Genomic DNA, 19,007 nt, shown 5'->3' with positions numbered 1-19,007 from the left:
TTATCAGCATAAACAGCCATGAAAAGCTGATGGAAAGCTCAGGTCAGGGCTGTGGAGGGAAAATGCTTTTTTCTGTGTTGCACAACTACTTGCAGCACTTGGAAATTTCATCCAGTTTGTTCATGACTTTTATGTGTAAATTCTATGATTCAGCAGTTTGGAAAAGAACATACACCCATCTACAGGACAAAGCACAACAAAGTAGTTTATTCCTTTTGCATTTTAGAAGTGATTGTGGTTTGGTTTTCACTGATCACTGAGGTGAGGGGAAGAGAGAAGCATGAAAATACAATCAGCAAAGTCTGTGCAGAGGGCATAGTACAAACGCGACAGAAACAGCAAACTCCCACCAACCATGAATTTTGGAAGTTTTTGGCAGCTTCTGCATTTCCCCTCATGCTTGAGAACATTTCAAAGGCAGGATTACAAAAGAAGACATGACATGTTCGGTTCAAAACTGTAACTGGGGCTCTGGAGGGAGGGAAGGGGCAGGCACAGAGGCAGCACACACTGTTTTGAAGGACTCACTTCAAAGCCTTCCCTTTCTCCCTCCCTGTGCAGGTAAGGATCACAGCCCGGCACATGAGTCACCGCCTCTCCATTTAGACAATAAGGAAGAGGATTAGTTAACCTGAGACTGCTTTACCAACCTGTGCCTCTGACCTAAATACCACAGTGAAGCACCAGGGTTCTGTGAATGCAGGACTCGAGGCAGGAGCTGGACTGATCCAAAGCTGGCACTGGGCAGCCTTTGCTCTAACCAAGTGCTTTACAAGCATGCAGCTGCCGTCTTGTACCTATGAGTTATGACTTTCTCAAGGGGAAAGTCATCTCACTGGATGAGTTTGTCACATACCACAAACCTGAGGTCACAGAAAAGACTTAAGTAGTATCACCTCCTTAAAGCAATAATTAACATGACTAAACAGCAGCATCAAACCTCCTACTCTTTTGCTTTTTCCCTGGGAAGATTTTCTTGGTGAGAAGCTCCTACTACACAATGATGCTCACCTTGTCCTTACCCAATGGCATGCCTAGAGTGCAGAAAATACTAAAAAAACCACAACCAAACGCCAAAATAAACAAGACTTGGCAATAACTAAATGCTCCAATTTATAACTATTTGAGATTTTAAATCCTTGCATTGATTTTTAATTTCTTTCCACTGTTTAAAACTTCATTTCTCCCTAGGAAGTAGAGACAGGAGAAGAAAACTACCACTGTTTGAATACTCCTTTTGCTGCACCTATCATCCTTGTTAATAGCCTCTAATGAATAACTCACTCAAGGATAAACATGCTACCATTATTATTTTGTCAGCAGAGTCAGTATGATTCAGAGGAGAGCAGTCATATGACTGTCACAGTTCCCAGATTGTGAAAAGATGTGGGAAAACAAAAATTAGCAGCTGAGAGAGGAGGCTTGACTTTTACTATGAGCAACTGAGCAGCCTGTGGCTGATTTGAAATACATACACACACAAAAATAGGAAATATTACTGTCCAACAGGAATCACTCTAGAGTAGAGAGGTTTCTTTTCCCTGAGAGGCCTTAGAATGAAAGAGAAAAATCACTGTAAGTTAATATATTTATTACACCAACTTGGCCAGAAAAAGCAGAGGTCTTTGACACACAATCCCTTTTCTTAGGGTCTTAAATCATAGTGACTTTAAAAGTGCTACAATTTTAAGAGTGCATCCAAGCATGATAGCTCACACTTCCTATGTCAGACCTGCCTTTTGCATACCTGTCTTTTGAAATGTGATAAGAGTCATTGCAAAGTAAATATCTGCACACAGAACACTGCCATGGCCAGAAGACTTGAACCATTCCTATAGATACCACTGACATCTGCTGGTTTCCAGAAATCAGGACTACTGGGGTCCAGACAAGCTGATCCTGGGCATAATTTTAGTGCCTTATCAAAGGCCCCTTTGTTTGAGTTTATGTGACAGGGTTCTCCAGCTCAGGAGGGAGGAATGTTTACCAGCAAGCACCAGACTGAGGAGATTATTACATGCTGAGAAGCAGCATGTGAAAATCTCCCAGGACTCGTAAGCTCTGGAGACCAGTTGTTCTGTTAAATCCACCAGAACTGATAAATTCAGAACAGCAGGAGCCTGCTGGCTGCGTACGAAGCCACCACACACATTAGTACCAACCATGGTTTGCGTTAACTTGGATCATGCACAAACAGGTAGTGGTTGCTACATGCAAACAAAAAACCCTACAGGATTACACATACACACCTGATGAAGTGAAGAGCTCTTCAAAGGAATTTGTAACCTTGTAGGAGCCAGGGGTCCCAGCGTGGGGACTGACCTCCCAGTGTAATGACTATCCGTACAGAGTAGTCAGGAGTGTCAGACTTAGTGAATGGGTGGTGTGAATAGCTATCTGCTATTAGTAATGGCTTTAGTAGCAAAAAACCTTCAATTCCTTGGGAGGTGTATGTTTCCCAACTTGATCTACTATCATGGAAAGGGGAATTTATTTATGGAATCAAACATCCAACTATTTTATCAGTTATTCTTGGCAATACCAATTCCCCCCAGAACTAGGACTGCTGCTGCCACTGATTTAATTTCTCAAATGATTTGTTAAAAAAAGTACTTGCAAAACCCACGTTATGCAAGATCTCACTTCCAAGACTTTCTTGGAGGTCCAGAAAATGTGACTCCAACAGCTCATGACAGAAACATGGTTAGCCAACTTAACTATTTTTCTAGTCCATACAATGTAGACTTCTCATTTGAGCACCAGCATGTGCAAATGTTAATCATCACGAGAGACCAAATAAGTACATTAACACCTTTGGTTGCTTTTACTTCTGAAAGGCAAATACCTCTAAACAAAATGCCTGCTGCTGCCACTTGAAGATGAGGTTCTAGAGAGCCTGAATCTTTGTTAATGCCCTGCTGCATTTTCCCATTATTCCTGGCCAAAACCCACACATATCAGCAGAAACCTTTAGATTTTGGCACATACGCAGTATGCTTAGCAATTGCGTCACTACCACTGAAAGTTGTACCATGCTATTATGCATTACTAGTCAGTTGAGGAACTGCTCCCAGGAATCTTAGAGCTGTTAAGAAAGTGTTTAATGACCTCATCTGATGATTTACAAAATAAGCATTCATGCCTCAGGAAAGTCTCTTTAGTAGGAACATGTTGTTACTATTCTACTCTAATAATCTCACTTCTACTGCTGTGATTTCACTGCTTGGTTCTTTAAAGTAACAACTCCATGGAATTAGAAACTGGCAACATTTGTGCTTAGCAGCTTTTCTTCATTTGTCCCACTCTATTACTTCAATGAAGGGATATAAACACAAATGAAGTTTCTCTTTAAAGACAGACAGACCAATGATGGTTAGTTACAACACGAGAGTAGACTAATATGCTGACAGAAATCAACTGCTGGAGTGGTTTACACTGATTTGCAAAATCTCCTTCAAGGGCCCTGAGCTGAACAGTAGCTTTGTTGCTCTGAAGGCTTCTGCTCAGATGGCTCAGCAAGGACTTGTCCTTAGCTGCAAGCTACAGGATTGCACCTTGAGATTCTTTGCTTCATATAAGTGTTTATAATCAGGAACTTCTAGAAATTCCAGTGACAACTGACTGCCTAACAATTTGTTCTTAAGCTTTGACTATTGTCTGACTCTGGCTTAACAAAGAATTGTAAAAAACCCTCAACTTTCTCATCCAGTAAATACTGAGATTCAAATGACAATTTCTTAAGACATTTTTGACATCTTAATGGAGGATTTCCCTTCTCTGTAGCTAAAAAGGAGTAATTTAATACTTTGAGTATATCAGAAGGGAAGCTATATCACTAAACTGGGTTAAGGTTACGAAGCACAGTTCTCTCATTTACTGGTTTTCTAGGCAGTGTTTTGCATTTAATGTACATCAGTTCACTCCTGTTGCCAGAATGAGAAGATACCTCAGCCTGAAAAATATCACCACTTACTGCTTCTAGAGGACATACATACAGAAGCTGAGCTTTCTGATGAGACAAAAAAATTATTCTGAAACATCAGTATTCCTTTGAGTCAATAAATATCTTCCACTTTTCCTGCCAGACTTTTATTGAAAGAGACGCTGGAGATGTCAACTATTAACTCTGTTTGCAGAGAAAATGAAAAGCAAAATCCTGACAACTTCAGAAAAATTATGACAAGCAATAAGAATGTTTCACTTATATAAAGCAGAGATAAAAGGAGGCAAATTACTGTGATTTGGGATTTTCTAACCTTTCTGCCCCTTATGAAGCTAGTGGGAAAAAACTGATTAAAAAATTACTATCTCAGCAAGCAATACAGGCCATTCTTTTCCTAGAAACATAAGCAGGATCTTCCTCAAGCCAGCAAAAAGAGGAATAATAATAAGAGTTGCCCAATATTATTTAAACTACTTGAGACAGGCCAAAACCACTGAGCAGCTAGCATCATCTAGATAATCATCTGACTCTGGGATTGAGCAATCTTCTGACACTGAAGCTAGGCTAACATCCAAGGAAGGACAGTTTCCTCCAGGACTTACCAGTGAGATTAGCCCTACCATTAAATTGGGAATGGACCTCTCAAACCTGAAGCAGCTTTATTATGCAGTGAATCTTCATGAGTTCTTGTAATCTGGTTAAGAGTTCTGATCGGGTTCTCCACCTCCAATAAATACTCCATAAATCTGAGGGTGGACTCTAGAAGACAGGGCTGAAATGTATAGAGCTTTGTTCCTCAAGTGGTATCACTAGAAGTTATTCAAAATGTTTGACATATCATGAAGATAATTTGCCTCTTTGAATTTGTTGAACTCCACACTCAAATTATGAATTATAATTGGTTGTATAGTTTATATCCTTTCTATACCTGTTTTAAGATTTCTAAAAAATGTTTACATTTACAGTCATCTTTCAAATTCAATAGAACTATTTTAAAGAGTACACACTTATTAGGTTTTTTTCCTAAAAAGTTCTTTTATAGACCAAGAATTATGATTTTGGAGTAGGAATTATTAGAAAATACCTTAAAAATATTTTTAAAATATGTAACAAAATAATGACTCAATTTCTAATATTAAATTCTTCCAACAGTCATCAATTAAAATACCACTATTTATCTGTAGAAACAACACAGAAATGCTATAAAATACAAAGCAGTAGAAGTACCCATAAAAATATTTATATTATTTAATGGTATAACTTAAATTTTTTTTCAAAATAAATTTAGTCAAGAGTTTCTAAGACTTGGCCAGTCTCCACACAATCATATCTGAACTGAGCTGAGCTTCTGCTATTTTCAAAGCAATTTTTTGGTAGAGGGCACCATTCATTGTTTGGTTCATGCTTCGCACACACTCCTCCCGCTCATTCTGAAGCTTCTTTCTGAATTGCTGGACTCCTTCCTCGGTGTCCAGTAAAGAAGCCAGAGGAGCATTATTGATTTTCTTGCCAGACTCATTCCCCCATGTCAAGCTGTTTTCAGCCTTTTTTAAGGAAAGAGAATTCTTCAAGGTGAGCATTTCCTTTTCCAGAGCCAGTGCTAACTGCTCAGTAAGTGCTCCTTTGCTTCCAGATCTCAGGAGTTTTACACCACAGCTTGGAGGGAGAACTCGAGTAAGGCTATGAAGGCACTGGAACAAGACAGTCAGATTTCTGTAAAACAAAATGATGATGGTGTCAAAAACCAAAAACTGTAGTTTCCACCTATCAAAGAAATATCCTAGCCAGATAAAAGATCAATCCAAACACAGGAATAAAAGATACAGAAAATACAATCACAGCCCATAAACATAGGGCTCAGTAACTATTAACAAAATGGGATCAAAAGTGAATAGTACCAAGTAAAATCACTTTTGAAAAGGAACCAGAAGTCTTGAGATGTAAAATTTTACTGATTGATTGCTTAAACATTTCAGCATCTCCTTTTACATAACGGAAATCAACTCCTAATTTGAGGAAAAGACTGAACCTCACTATAAAATACACTCTTAAAAGTAACACCTTTTCTTTTTTATTTTTTAGTTTGAACTCCTCGAAACAGCAACATTTGTCAATATCCCAGAAGTACTTTTTATGTTATAAGCCTTATCCAGCTAAGTCATAAATTATGGCAGTATTACTAATTTGCTTAACCTGGTTTAGGAAATATTTGTCCAAGAATCTGCATAAGAAAGGACATCAGTGAGACTCTTCAGATTATTTCCTTTATATAATCATGGCAGATAGGAAATAACTACAGCAGAAACATGTACAAAATGAGACTACACTTATATTGCAACTAAACTAAAAATGACCTAGTGAGAAATTTAATTTATTTTGGGGTTTGTGGTTTGGTTGTTTTTTTATTTAATATTAATATAAAATATTTAATATTAAAGGATTTTTTTAAAATTAACACACATTGAAGAAAAAAAATTACAAATTACACATTATACTAAGAATTATGTAAGAAAAAAAGAATATAAAATAACGACGCAGCAAAATGAAGCGAAGGAATAGTACCCAAGCAGATATTAATGGAGATTAGACTTATCTGTAATTCAGCGTTCCAGACTAGACAAAATTAAAGAACTCAGTTCAGGTTCTGCCATAGTTCTGATCTGAAAACAGGCCTGTTATTGGTGATTGTTATCATCAAATTGGCAACCTATTGGTTTCAATTTCAACTGCTGTTCATGATACCAGTTAGAAATGGCATAAAGATAAAAAAGGGTGTACAGAAGATGAATATGCTATGTTTTGCAAGTGATTTTACCTGCAAAATATTGTTAGAACTCCTTCAAATGGATTTTTCAGGGCCCAATTAAAAATTGTACCATAGACATTTCCTGCTTTATGACAGAATATGTTGTCCTGGCATCCCTTCAATGGTGTGCACTCCATTTCTCCCAGTAACCACGAACTAACTGGAGTCAAAGTGTAGTCACAAGACTCAATCTGAAAGGAAAATCTGACAGACACTGCAAGGACAGCAAGTATATCTTCCATGGAACCTGCAAAAAAATACAGTAAAAAAAGGTATTTGAACTAAATATTTTGATCATGCAGCACGCATTAAATAAGCTTTGATTTTTGGCTCATACTCCCTGTTTTTTTGTGAAGGATTTGCACCTGGCTTCAGGCACTCTTTGGGAATTTTCTTCTCACCTAAATTCTTATCCCTACTTCTGTCAAGCAGAACAGTTGATTAATGAAGCACCACCAATATAATGAAAGCTCTTAAGATAAACATCACCTCGCGAAAGGAGGACTCTTAGTTTCCTATGATAGTAAGATGAGATGTTGGCTTTAGCAGTGACACAGCATTAAAGGGAGAAAAATTCAAATTCATCACAAACAACAAAAGGATATTTCATTACCTGAGCAAAAGCCCAGGTCAAAATCAATTCAATCAGGAATATTAAAAGAAATGAAAATAAATTACTTTAATATACGTGTAGATGAGGAAGAGCTTCAATTACTTTGGTATTATTTAAAAGAGAGTAGTATGTCAAAAAAAACTTCCGTAACTAATTCCAGAAGCTGATTTATACAAAAAACTTAGGCTTCAGCATCCTGTACTCAAACTTATCTTCAAAATTATTCTTTCCAGATACCCTTCATCACCAATGCTAACAAAACCTAAACAACAACTCACTAAACATTTTTCCCATTTGGAAAAATGTTCTCTTTCTTATTTCACCCAGCTTTAATTCCCAAAAGGTCTGTGCAGCTTGTGTTCAGAGAGAAACTTGGCTTGGCATCACCTAGAGCAAACAAAATAATCAAATATATATATATATATATATATTTATAAAACCATTTACCTGTACAGTAACTATTATCCCTTGGCATCTTTACTGAATATCTGCCATTTGAAATATCTTCTAGAGTTAACAAAATTTTCCCACAGAGTACAGTAATCTTTTTGCTCTGCTGTAAACTATCATTCTGATGGCTTTGCTTCCTGGCATGCAGAAGAACTACGCAGCACACACGATGAAATGCCAATAGTGGTGAAAGGCTGGTGACAGCAGTGACTGTCTTGGCTTCATCCAGCTGAATCCTTGAAGATCTCTCAGGAAACTCTTTTTTCACATCATTGCTGCTACGCAAGTCCAATTTCATCTTTTTTGGAGGAGGTTCAATTTGACTTGAGGAGACTGTCAATGCTGAGAAGGCTTTGTTCAGCTTAATGATCTTACTTTGGCACTTGATAATTGGAGAAATCGAAGAGAAGTCTTGATCCATCACTAAAGATAAACTGACATCACTCAGTGACCTGTAAAAATCCATACAATATGGCTGCACTCCCAGTTCACATTTTTGCCTTCTGACAAATAACCACAACTCTGCAGATGTACACAGACATTTAAGACTATCATAAAGTCCAATACTACTCCAGATTAAATCAGACTTTGCAAAGAGGCTAAGTCCTTCATGACTGTTTCATATAAACTTAATATTAAGGTTTTTCAAAATGTGCACTGAATTTTCTGAGATCTTCTAGGAGTTAGATACCTTGTTTCAACCATAAGAATTTGGATGTTTAATTCAGCCAGAAGCTGAAAATTCGACGTAACCTATAAAGATACTCTATGACATTATGGATTATTTTTTAAAGATTTAACCTTTTTTTTTAATAAAAAACTGCGGAAAATATCAATTCTGCCCTTTTGAGGACTAGAAGCTCTTCTGATACTACATTTTTATAGACATTCAAACAAAATTCAATGTAGAGTAATATGAAAGGTTTAAGATACTATTACCTTGAACATGCAGCAACTTCCTGAAATGTATGAACTACTTTATTTATTCAACTCAAGGCTCTTTCAATAAAATCCTAATATTACTGTTCTAGATCCTCTTTCAATGAATATATTATTCTGTCAATCAATTCAATCTCAAAATGTCACTGACATTTGAAAGTCTTATGAATGTCTAATTTTCTTTACAGAGAAGTATCACCACCTCATAATGCAACCCATGATATTACTGCAATCTTGCCTTACTAGGAAGCACAAAAATAACCTATCAAGAATTACAGAGTTGGGGTTGGAGATAAAGCAAGTCCTTTTCTCCACAAACACAGGCTGTTGTACACAGTACTAAACTGGAGCTCAAAAGACCGAGGTTCTGCTGCTGGCCTGCCAGGTAACCTTGGGCAAATGGCTTCTCCACAGATCTTTTCTCAACTGTAAAAATGGGGGAGAGGGCTAGATTGCTGCTGGTTTTTAAAACCTGCTGAAGGTCTCTGAAGTTATACAGGAATTAAGCGTTTTATTTTAAAACAAAACAAAGGCATCATCATCCAAGCTAAAAGAACAAACAGTAAAAAGGCAAAAAATGATCTTTTGCCTGAGTGGGTCTTAAGAGAGGCTGTCAAGAGGATGAGGTCAACTTTCTTGTAAAGTTACAGCAATCTGGCAGTTGAGAAAGAATATAGCCACAGCTCCAGCAGAATGGCCAGAGGGCCTAACAGGTCAGCTCCCTCACAACCACCTGAATGATTTTCAGTGGCATCAGTAGTCTTTGAGCTCAGCCTAACACAGCCTCAGCTACACCGCCTGGGGGAAATGGGCCAAAAGATAAGTTCTGACTCCACCAAAGGTTACATTACACAATTCACGCTGTAATTTCATATTTTATGTAATCCTCTTTTTTCACAGTTTCAATTTAGTTCCCTATCTGTAAGGGAAAATGACATGAATTGTATTTACAACTAGAACTGAGTAATTAAAATAAATAGCATAAACAATTTTAAAGATGATAAAAATAAATTATTTTGAAGGTTTAAGTATTGTACGGCTGATTGTTCCACATAATTTACATAAAATACGAGCTTTGCAATCATTTTGATTAAGTTCTTGACTAGAAGAGTTCAATTCAAAAGCTAAGTATTTATTAGTTGATAAGTGAATTTAATATATTTTCTTTTGTACTTCTTGAAGCAAACCAGTTAGGAATAGCAAGCAGCTAACACTAAAGCAACAGGAACTAAGTGAAGAAAGAGCTTTATTTACAACACACACTGATGTCAGCATTGCTATGTCGACATAGACTAATTTTTGTCACAGAAAACTCTTTTGTAAAAAATCTCCAGTAATGTTGCAATTATACTCACACAAATGATTTCTGGCTGTATAATATATTTTTCTGCACAGTGCTAGAGAGCAAGCAAGCAGCAGCAAGAGTACTGACAGACACATTTAAAACATTTTATATGCAGATGTTCAAAATGCGAACATTCAAATTTACTGCAGAGCTTAACCTACATATTCATTTCCTATAAAAACACCAATGAAATTATTAGGTAAATGTATATACTCACAAGTAAAATGATTCAGTTAGTTTTACTCCAACTACCAGGCTGTCACCCACAACACGCAGCCACAATTCCTCTGTGAAGTGCTCTGGGACTTTAGACGCCAATGATGTCTCTTTACTTAGAGAATCAGGAGGATTTTCTACATCATCCCAGAGAGAGACAAGACCTTCCTTACAGAAAAATGTGGTTTTTTAAAATTAATTTAAATTAATTTAAATAATTTAAAATTAATAAATTTTTAAAGTTTTTTAAATTAAGTAGTGATATTGGTTATTTTTATACTGCATTACTTTCTGTTTTACCACAAGTGACTACTGAAGGAGCTTTTAAGATACATAAAATGATAGATATATATATAAACATATTTATTCTCTACAATAAATAGAATTGAATTTTCCTAACACATTATATTATCATGTAAAGTACAACTTATTCTCTCCTTGTAAACATCACATGTCAAAATCTTGCTGCTATACAATTAATTGTCCAAAGATATAAGGTGCTGGAATTTCTATTACTGCATTTAATTGCTTGATACTTTGTTGTCCAAACCTAGAAAACTTGGAAGATACCACAGCAATAACTGAAAGGGAGATGAACTCCAATTAAATTAGGTTACTTTTGAGCAACATATTAAAATAAAATTTTCCTAGCCTCCATCACCTTCTCAGCCCACAGCTCACTCTGCCCACATTATAAAGTCGATTTTGCTCACATACTTCTATGGCAACTTCCTTTTTGTAACATGTGAGATTACAGACAGCTATTCAATATCTAGGCAACTGTGCCAATTAGAACTGTACATTCCCCTCATGTTTGTTGCTAACTCTGTTAGAGGTTACTCCTCCATACCACTCACTTGTCAGCAGGTATTGTACACATCAATTTCAAGTAGAAACAATTAAATTTACTATTAACTACACATACTGGCAAGTTAAGAAAATGAACCAGACTTAAAAAGCAGATTAATGAATTTTGATAGTGGCAACCCCTACAGGTGACTGTGGTAAGTGGCTGAGGGCAGCACCCTCTACAAATGGCTTGGCAGAATTCAGAACTGATCTGGCCCGCCTCCTGCATTTTACCTCTTTTGAGTTTGGTAGAATATGGGTTCTTTCTTCAACAAGATCTATTAATGCTCTGCAAGACTCAAGAATAACTCTGTTTTGGAGTCCTAAATGGTGCTGTAGCTCTCGAACAGAAGTCCAACCAGCCTGTAAAAGATAATCATTAGACTACTGCACATAGGAAAGGATATTAGAGCTATCAAAATATCTTTTCAGCTTTCCATTTGTATGCAAGAAGCACAACTAACATTTCCAAAAAATGTTCAAGTCAGGCTACTCTGTTTTTAAAATATAAATCTCAGAATCTTGGTCTTTCAATACAAAACCTAGAGTTTAAGATAAATATTAAGGTAAACTTAATCAAATTACATAGATGTTCAGATATATTTCTGTAGATATATTTTATTATTAATCCTGCTTCACTTTTTCATGGATAGCAGTTTCATTTTCTTCTCAAGATATGTACTGATTGTTGGTCAAGTAAATACATTGAAGAGTTGACAGGTTCAAAAGCAGACACATGTGTTGACTGCATCTCAGCTAAACAAAACACAATGAAAAAATCCTCCCAAAAAACAACCAAGGCAAACCAACCAAAAAAACCCACAAACCAAGCAATAAGGAAAAAAAAAAATCATGGCAGTTTCTAAGGTTTTAAGAAAGATCCTCAAAAGCGTATTATCTGGAAAGCAAGATCATGAGAAGTTCAGTGCTGTCAAAGAGAGAACAAACTCAACCCTGGAATGCCAAACCAAACTTCCCTCTTCCATCCCCTTAGACAATGCCCCAGACACGTAACACACATAAATCCATTATAAGCCCAAATAAAAATGCAGTTTTTGTAAGTGAAGTGATGTCCTCTGCTCAAGCTGCAATGGCAAAGGGCATTTAGACCGACACACTCTCATGAAAAGTCCTGTAAAAAAATTGTCACCTATCCAACTGTGAATCTCAGCACCAGATTTGACGCAATAATCCAGTGCCAGACTTGAGTCAAGAGATGGAAATGAAGAGTTAAGAATAAAGATGAGTCTACAATACCTTCCTAATTTAGGACATCAGAACACTAAGCCATCATTTACTCCCATTGGAGCCAACTCCTGAATAAACAACTGAGAACCAGAAAGCAAATGGGGAAGCACAGATGTGGGAGAAGTGAAAATGGCCAGACATTGATGTATGCTTGCTGACCAATCTGCCTTTTGCAAGCCCTTTTTCCTCCTAAAACAACACAAGAAAAAGACATGAATTCTACCACATAACAAACCCAGGACTGAGCTGTGTCCATCAAGTGACAGGCACATCCTTTCTGTTATATGCCAAGATGTACAAGCATCAGCAGGACTTAAAAGTTTTGTGCTGTGAAACTAAGAAAATAAAACTAGATCACCTTAGAAGAGAAAATAAACATGAACATAAAAACAAGACAGTCCAGAGCCAAAGACAATAGAGCTGTGAGTAAATCCAGAATTACAGCACTTACAAAACTGTCAAGTAATGGGGAGAACAGACCAGTGGACATAAAGACACTTTATTTCTGCTGAAACAATCAACTAAAACCATGAGAAACCCTGTAACCTCAGTTGTTGCAATGTAACTGCAGTACTCTGCCAAAGGATGTCTTCTTCAGAAGGTACCAAAATACATGCTAAAGTGGAAAAAAAACTTCAAAGGAGAAATGGCTGGATTCAGGCCCAAAATAGTGTATACAAAATAAACAGAACAACTCAAAATTGCTCAAGCTGATCTATTTTTCAATGTCACTACCTGCAAAATGTGGTTTATATATTACTGTGTATAACTTAAACACAACTTACTTACACTGTGGACTATAATTCATTCCTGCCAAAGTTATCACGTGGCTAAGAAAAGAGCTGTGCAGATGTGAAACAAGGGTTAAGCAACAAGGATGAAAAAGGGCTGCATCTGCTATTTCTTTTTTCTCTAAAACAGAGGATTCCATGGAGACAGTAAAAACTTGATTTGATTGCAAATTTCTAGAATACCTGAATTTTGATGATAAATATCAAGAGGCACCACTTCAAGACTAAATAACCTTTGAAAATTCCCAAGTTAAGCAGAACTCATGCACTATTGCTTCAAAACAAGCATCCTTGAAATTCAATTATACATCAGATTATAAAAGCCAGCAAGAGTACTTCACTGTTCAGCAAATATAATATAGACAGTAAGGTTAAAAAGAAATATTTGCACCCACTTCCAAATTCATCAGCTTGACATTTTCAAAGATTTACAGCATTAAAACACAATAAATTTCCAACTTGCTTACAATGCTTGTGCTAGCAAGTGGCTTTGAGAATCAGATATTAAAAAGATCTAAAAGCACAGAAATGTTAGGTCTTATGAAGTATTCTGTATCTGTAACATAAACACAACACAATAGATAAAATATCCAGCCAGTGGCTTGTTTCCAGCAGAACCAGTAACAAGTGCAAAGCAGATAATTCATTTGATCCTGACACAGATTCAGAGCTGTATAGGTAGAAGCCGTTGGTGTATTGAAAGAAGAAAGTTAAGGAACACAGAACATACAGCTGTCAATGGCAGCTCCATTACAATCCATTACAAAATGGAAGGAGCAGCCAAAAAGACACAGAAACTAATTTCTGTTTTGTGGAAGAGTAATGTAATGAGAAGGCAAGAATGCAGCAGTGAAATCAGTTGTAAAATATGACTGTCACAGAAGAAAAAAAATGCAGAAACAGAAAAAGATGCATTTGGAAGGAAGATTGCACTTCTGCATGTTAAAGCCTAACATGCAAACTGTAAAAAAAGTAGGACTGGAAGGAACCTCAAGAGGTCCTCAAAGTTAATGCAGATTCTATTTTCTTGGCCTTCTAGAAGGGAAAAAAATATTTTGTCCACTGTTCTCCAAACAGCTTTTATCTTTTAGATGATACACTATATCTCTTTAGATATCTTGTTTGTCATTAGAACTAGGAAAGTTGTTTTCAGTCTTTTCCTAATATGTCCTTCATTTATTTATTTATTAACTGGTAAACTATTGCCCATTCATTTGCTTAATTTTTAAAGGCTGGAAATAAAACTGCCACAATACCCTACTTAGTTTTCACTAACTCTCAAATGACAGGAATAATTACCTCATACCTTGTCTTTAAAGCACCCTTAGCAAACTAACAATAGCCTCTCATAATAGACTCAGTATGAGATTCATGTTCTCCCCTAAAGATTTTTTTTTCTTAAATAATGTTCCTACTTGTCAACTATTACCCATTTGGTATAGGCTAATATACACACTGCAAAAGCCCTCACATTGGTGAGTTATGCTGGGTGGGAAACTCCAGCAAGCTTCCTCCAGTTTGTTTTATAAATGATGCTAGTTTAAAGAAGGATACATTTTAGCTTTATCTACAATACTTTTCAAAATTATCCTTATAAAGCTGCTAGTAATAGGAGCATGAACATTAGAAGGTGGTGAAATAACCACTGTCACCAATTTGTGCAAATGCACTCACTGGGAGCCTGCCACTACATGACCTGAAAGTTATGTATGTAATGGGGAGAAAAAGTAAACATTCTAATTTTTTAATCCGGTCTTTAAACGTGAGTAAAATACTGCTATGATAAGATAGCTTCAACATTATCTCAACCTTTTAATTAATATTAAATTAGACCTCCACAATTATCTAAATGCACTTATAACAACTGAGAACTGAAACACAAACTACCACTGATTCAAGAATAAATACTTAACCACATTGTCCTTTTCCCTGAACCAGTTCTTCAATAATAACAGTATCATTAGCCTCACCCTTCAGATAATGCAATGATACAGAACAGTAATTTACAGAAAACATAGAGGTAGAACTGTTGAGCACAAACCTGTAATCTTGTTTCAAGGGCTCTGACAGTAAGCAAACCATTCTCTTGCAATCCTTCTGCAGCAGGAACATCTTGTTTATAATTGATACCACTCTGAATGAAAAAAAACGAAAAACAAAACCAAAACCCTAAATGAATTAAAAAGCTGAAAGTAAGGTACAGGCTATTACACAGCATTATAAAAATCTAGGGGAAAATACAGCAAGACAAGAGAATCACAGTATGTCTTTTAAAAGAAAAATTATATTTTCTGAAAGCAATTAGAAATTGATAGTACATAATGGAAAGAACCAATTATGAGAAGATAATTAACAAGTACTATGGCTTTAATTAAATTAAGGGTTCTTAGCCAAAAGGTAAGATTGTGGCAAAACTATTATGTATGTGAAGCATTTTCAGCTGCATTCATTTCCCAACAGAATGTTGATATAATCACAGAATCAAAATGTCTTCAGATAATTTAAGATTACAGCAGGGAATATTGTATTCAAACTTCAGGGCACTTCACAGCACACATGCCATTTCACTTTGTATCAATACTTTAATGATTTGTTGAGATTTTCATAATTTAGTAAGCACAGACTGAGTAGCTGAGAAAAGGCAAGCTCAACTTACTGCATAGTTGACCTCCCCAAAATCTGTTATTTTGAATGTACTTAACACGTCTGTATTGGAGTCATCCTTAAAAAGCAGTAACAGCTGCTCACTTCCAGAGCCAATAAAATCATCCACCAGAACACACTTCACTTTTTGCCATTTGGAAGCCACCTACAGTAGAAGAGGTTTTAAAATACATTTATTAGAATAAATCTTGTATTTGAGATCTCATTTTAGAGAAGGTTGTTTTCCATAAAGAGGGAGCCTATTCAGTTGTGTAAAATACAATGATATTTAAAGGTTTCAAGCTCTCACTCTCATCGTATCATTTAGATCCTATGCATCTCTGGGAAAATTAGCTATTTCTCTTTAAAGATCACTTTCCAGATTACAGGTTGCAGAGAAGATGACAACTTTTCAGTGTATTCAAGCAGCTGAACGTTGTACCATCTATTTAGAAGCAGTAATACTTGAAGATCAGTTAAAGGCATTACACCTTTGACACTGAGAAATATCTTTGTTTCACAACAGACTTAAATATGCTTGAAAGTTAAGGAAAAATTTTTATAATAATGCCAGCAACTAAATAGTACAAATTTTTATTTCCTGACTTATACAAGACTTCCTGTCAGATAACTACAAAACCCTAGCAGCAACTTTGTCTCTCCTAATTTTAGGAAACAATAGCAAGGCCTTTTCTTGTCATTTTCATAAAACAACATACTCTAGAAACAACTTTTTCTTATTAGGAATTAAGGCTCAAAAAGCTTTGATATTTCAAGAAGCAGTTTATACTTTGCAATGATGTGAGGCTACTTCTAACACAAATCATCCAGGTGTACTCATAACTGCCCTGCAACTTCAAGTCTTCACACCATTGCGGTTTTCAATTAGCAACAGAAGCTTTGGTCAGATTCATAAGTGTATCACTGAATGAGAGAATCACAGCTTCATTATCAGATATATAAGCAAGCAATGGAAGCAAAACAATATCATACTTTAGACAGATTATTTTACCAGCAGCAACAATAACAAACAAGAGATCTAAAGAACTTAAACATGCAGGTTTTCAGTTGCAGGACTTTCAATAAGACAATATATACAAAAAAGACCACAGTAAAATGGAGATGTTTAAAGACACCAATACCTGTAAGCTGTCTCTCCTCTGTACAACACAGCTATTTCCAGAGGCAAAAGCCACAACAAATAGCAAATCATTGCTACTGGTTAGAGCTGTTTTTACTGAACATGGCTTTTCATAAGGAAGCTCACAAACACCTTTAGGGACACCATTTTGGAACCAAATAAGCTGGTTCTTGTGGGTTATGGCAACAAGCGAGATCCGGAGCTGTTTCTTCAAACTCTCACTCTTGCAGACACAGACAGAAGACACCACTCTACTGTAAGCATGAGGCATGAAGCACGTGCCAGGCAGCATTTTCTGTGTTTGAACTGCGTATCCAAAGAACTCACTACCCCAGATGGCTCTGTCTGAAACAGAAAACCCATCTGGATCTTCAGTCTCTGGCAGGCAAGCAGTTCTTATCCCTAAGACAACAGTGCCTTCACCCATAATTTCACCTGTCCACACTACAGAAGAAAGCTGAACAGGAGCACTTTGAACCACGTGGGTGTTGGAAGAGATGTAGAACAGCTTGTTGGCATGTCTCCACAACAATGATGGGCCAGCAAACAACCTGATGTCTTCTTTCAGCTCATAATCCAATTTAAAATAAAAGGATGGCTCAAATTGGTTTGAACTGTGAAGCAACAATAAAAAGTATTTGACACTGTTCTGTTTTTTCTTCTTCATCAAAATGCAGGGAAGAATAATCCCAGTTCTGGAATCTGTTGTGCAGCTACAACAAATAATTTCAATTTTTGAGTGACTGGCTCCCATGCTGAATACTCCAGAAGACTTCTGAACAAACAGTTTAGTGTGTCTGTTGAATTCCATCCTTCTGACACATAAATTCATTGTTTTATCATCTGCTTCCTCTGCATGCTTTGTTTTTGACAACTGAAATACAAGAACTTCACCATTGTAGGACAAGAATTGATCTTGCTCACTCAGAAGCATCTTGATTTATCTTTAGGTATATTCCTCTATAAGAACATCCTATGTGTGCCTATTTCTTTCAGGCTTACTGCTTTATGGAAATTTTAACCTTTCTGGACATTTTCCATCTACAAAAGCAAGTAAGAAAAAAATAAATAAATAGTTTTGGGACTAGCTGAACTGAGTCTCAAGAATAACTATGCATTGCAAAGCAATAATACAGAATGAGGACAGTATGTGCTTTGATCTCACAGATTTATAATGAAGGTAAACAACTTTGTACTGAGATTTAAATAACACAAACATTTTAGAAACGTTTCTTTACCAAGGTAGAAATTCTCCGGTTATCAACAGCTGCATGGCATAATGTAGATTGATAGAAACCAAACCACACACTCACAAATCGTGTGATTGCATTGAAGGTGTCAGTGCCACAAATATACTGAGCAGATTAGAAAGTAACGGTGCTTTGAATTCTCAAAGAGCCTTCTCTAGGGCGTAGTACTTATTAATAGCTATAATTCTTTTTTTTTTTTAAAAAAAATTAAGACCTTAAAGGAGAAAATTCTCTGACGAAGCATCCGGTCATTTTGCGGCAGACTCCCTCCCCCTCTCCCTCTTCTCCCAGAGAAGGCCCCAGGGACCCCGAGGGAACCACAGCCGTCTCACCAAGTTTCACCCGACTTGAGGGTTCGGCAGTGACCGCGGGCTCCGCTGCTCCCGGCGGGCCCGTACCGCGGTTCCCGGCCGGACGGGACAGTCGGTGCCCCTCTCCCGGCGGGCCCGTACCGCGGTTCCCGGTCGGACGGGACAGTCGGTGCCCCTCTCCCTGCGGGCCCGTACCGCGGTTCCCGGCCGGACGGGACAGTCGGTGCCCCTCTCCCTGCGGGCCCGTACCGCGGTTCCCGGCCGGACGGGACAGTCGGTGCCCCTCTCCCGGCGGGCCCGTACCGCGGTTCCCGGCCGGACGGGACAGTCGGTGCCCCTCTCCCTGCGGGCCCGTACCGCGGCTCCCGGCCGGACGGGCCGCTCCGAAGCTCCCGCCGCGGGGAGCATGACGGGAGCGCGGGCGCGGGCGGGGCCACGGCGATGGGCGGGGCCGGGGCGGGG

The 19,007-nt window shown here is 37.4% G+C and overlaps 1 protein-coding gene across 1 annotated transcript; it reads right to left on the bottom strand.

Annotated features, from left to right (window-relative positions):
* Positions 1–248: 248 nt before the first annotated feature.
* FANCB (FA complementation group B) lies at positions 249–18,906 on the bottom strand. Its single transcript, XM_005516647.3, has 9 exons — positions 18,567–18,906; positions 16,986–18,025; positions 15,857–16,009; positions 15,242–15,334; positions 11,396–11,524; positions 10,314–10,480; positions 7,810–8,264; positions 6,759–6,996; positions 249–5,656 (listed from the first exon to the last, which is right to left on the bottom strand). Exons 2-9 carry the CDS (start codon positions 17,916–17,918, stop codon positions 5,242–5,244), a joined length of 2,583 nt encoding a protein of 860 aa, XP_005516704.2. The 5' UTR covers positions 17,919–18,025; positions 18,567–18,906; the 3' UTR covers positions 249–5,241.
* Positions 18,907–19,007: the final 101 nt, after the last annotated feature.

The sequence above is a fragment of the Pseudopodoces humilis genome, chromosome 2 (assembly GCF_049639895.1).
Source record: "Pseudopodoces humilis isolate 2021_Gansu_Grassland_sample_001 chromosome 2, ASM4963989v1, whole genome shotgun sequence".
In the NCBI taxonomy this organism is placed as follows: Eukaryota; Metazoa; Chordata; class Aves; order Passeriformes; family Paridae; genus Pseudopodoces; species Pseudopodoces humilis.
This window is presented reverse-complemented; position numbering and strand designations above follow the sequence as displayed.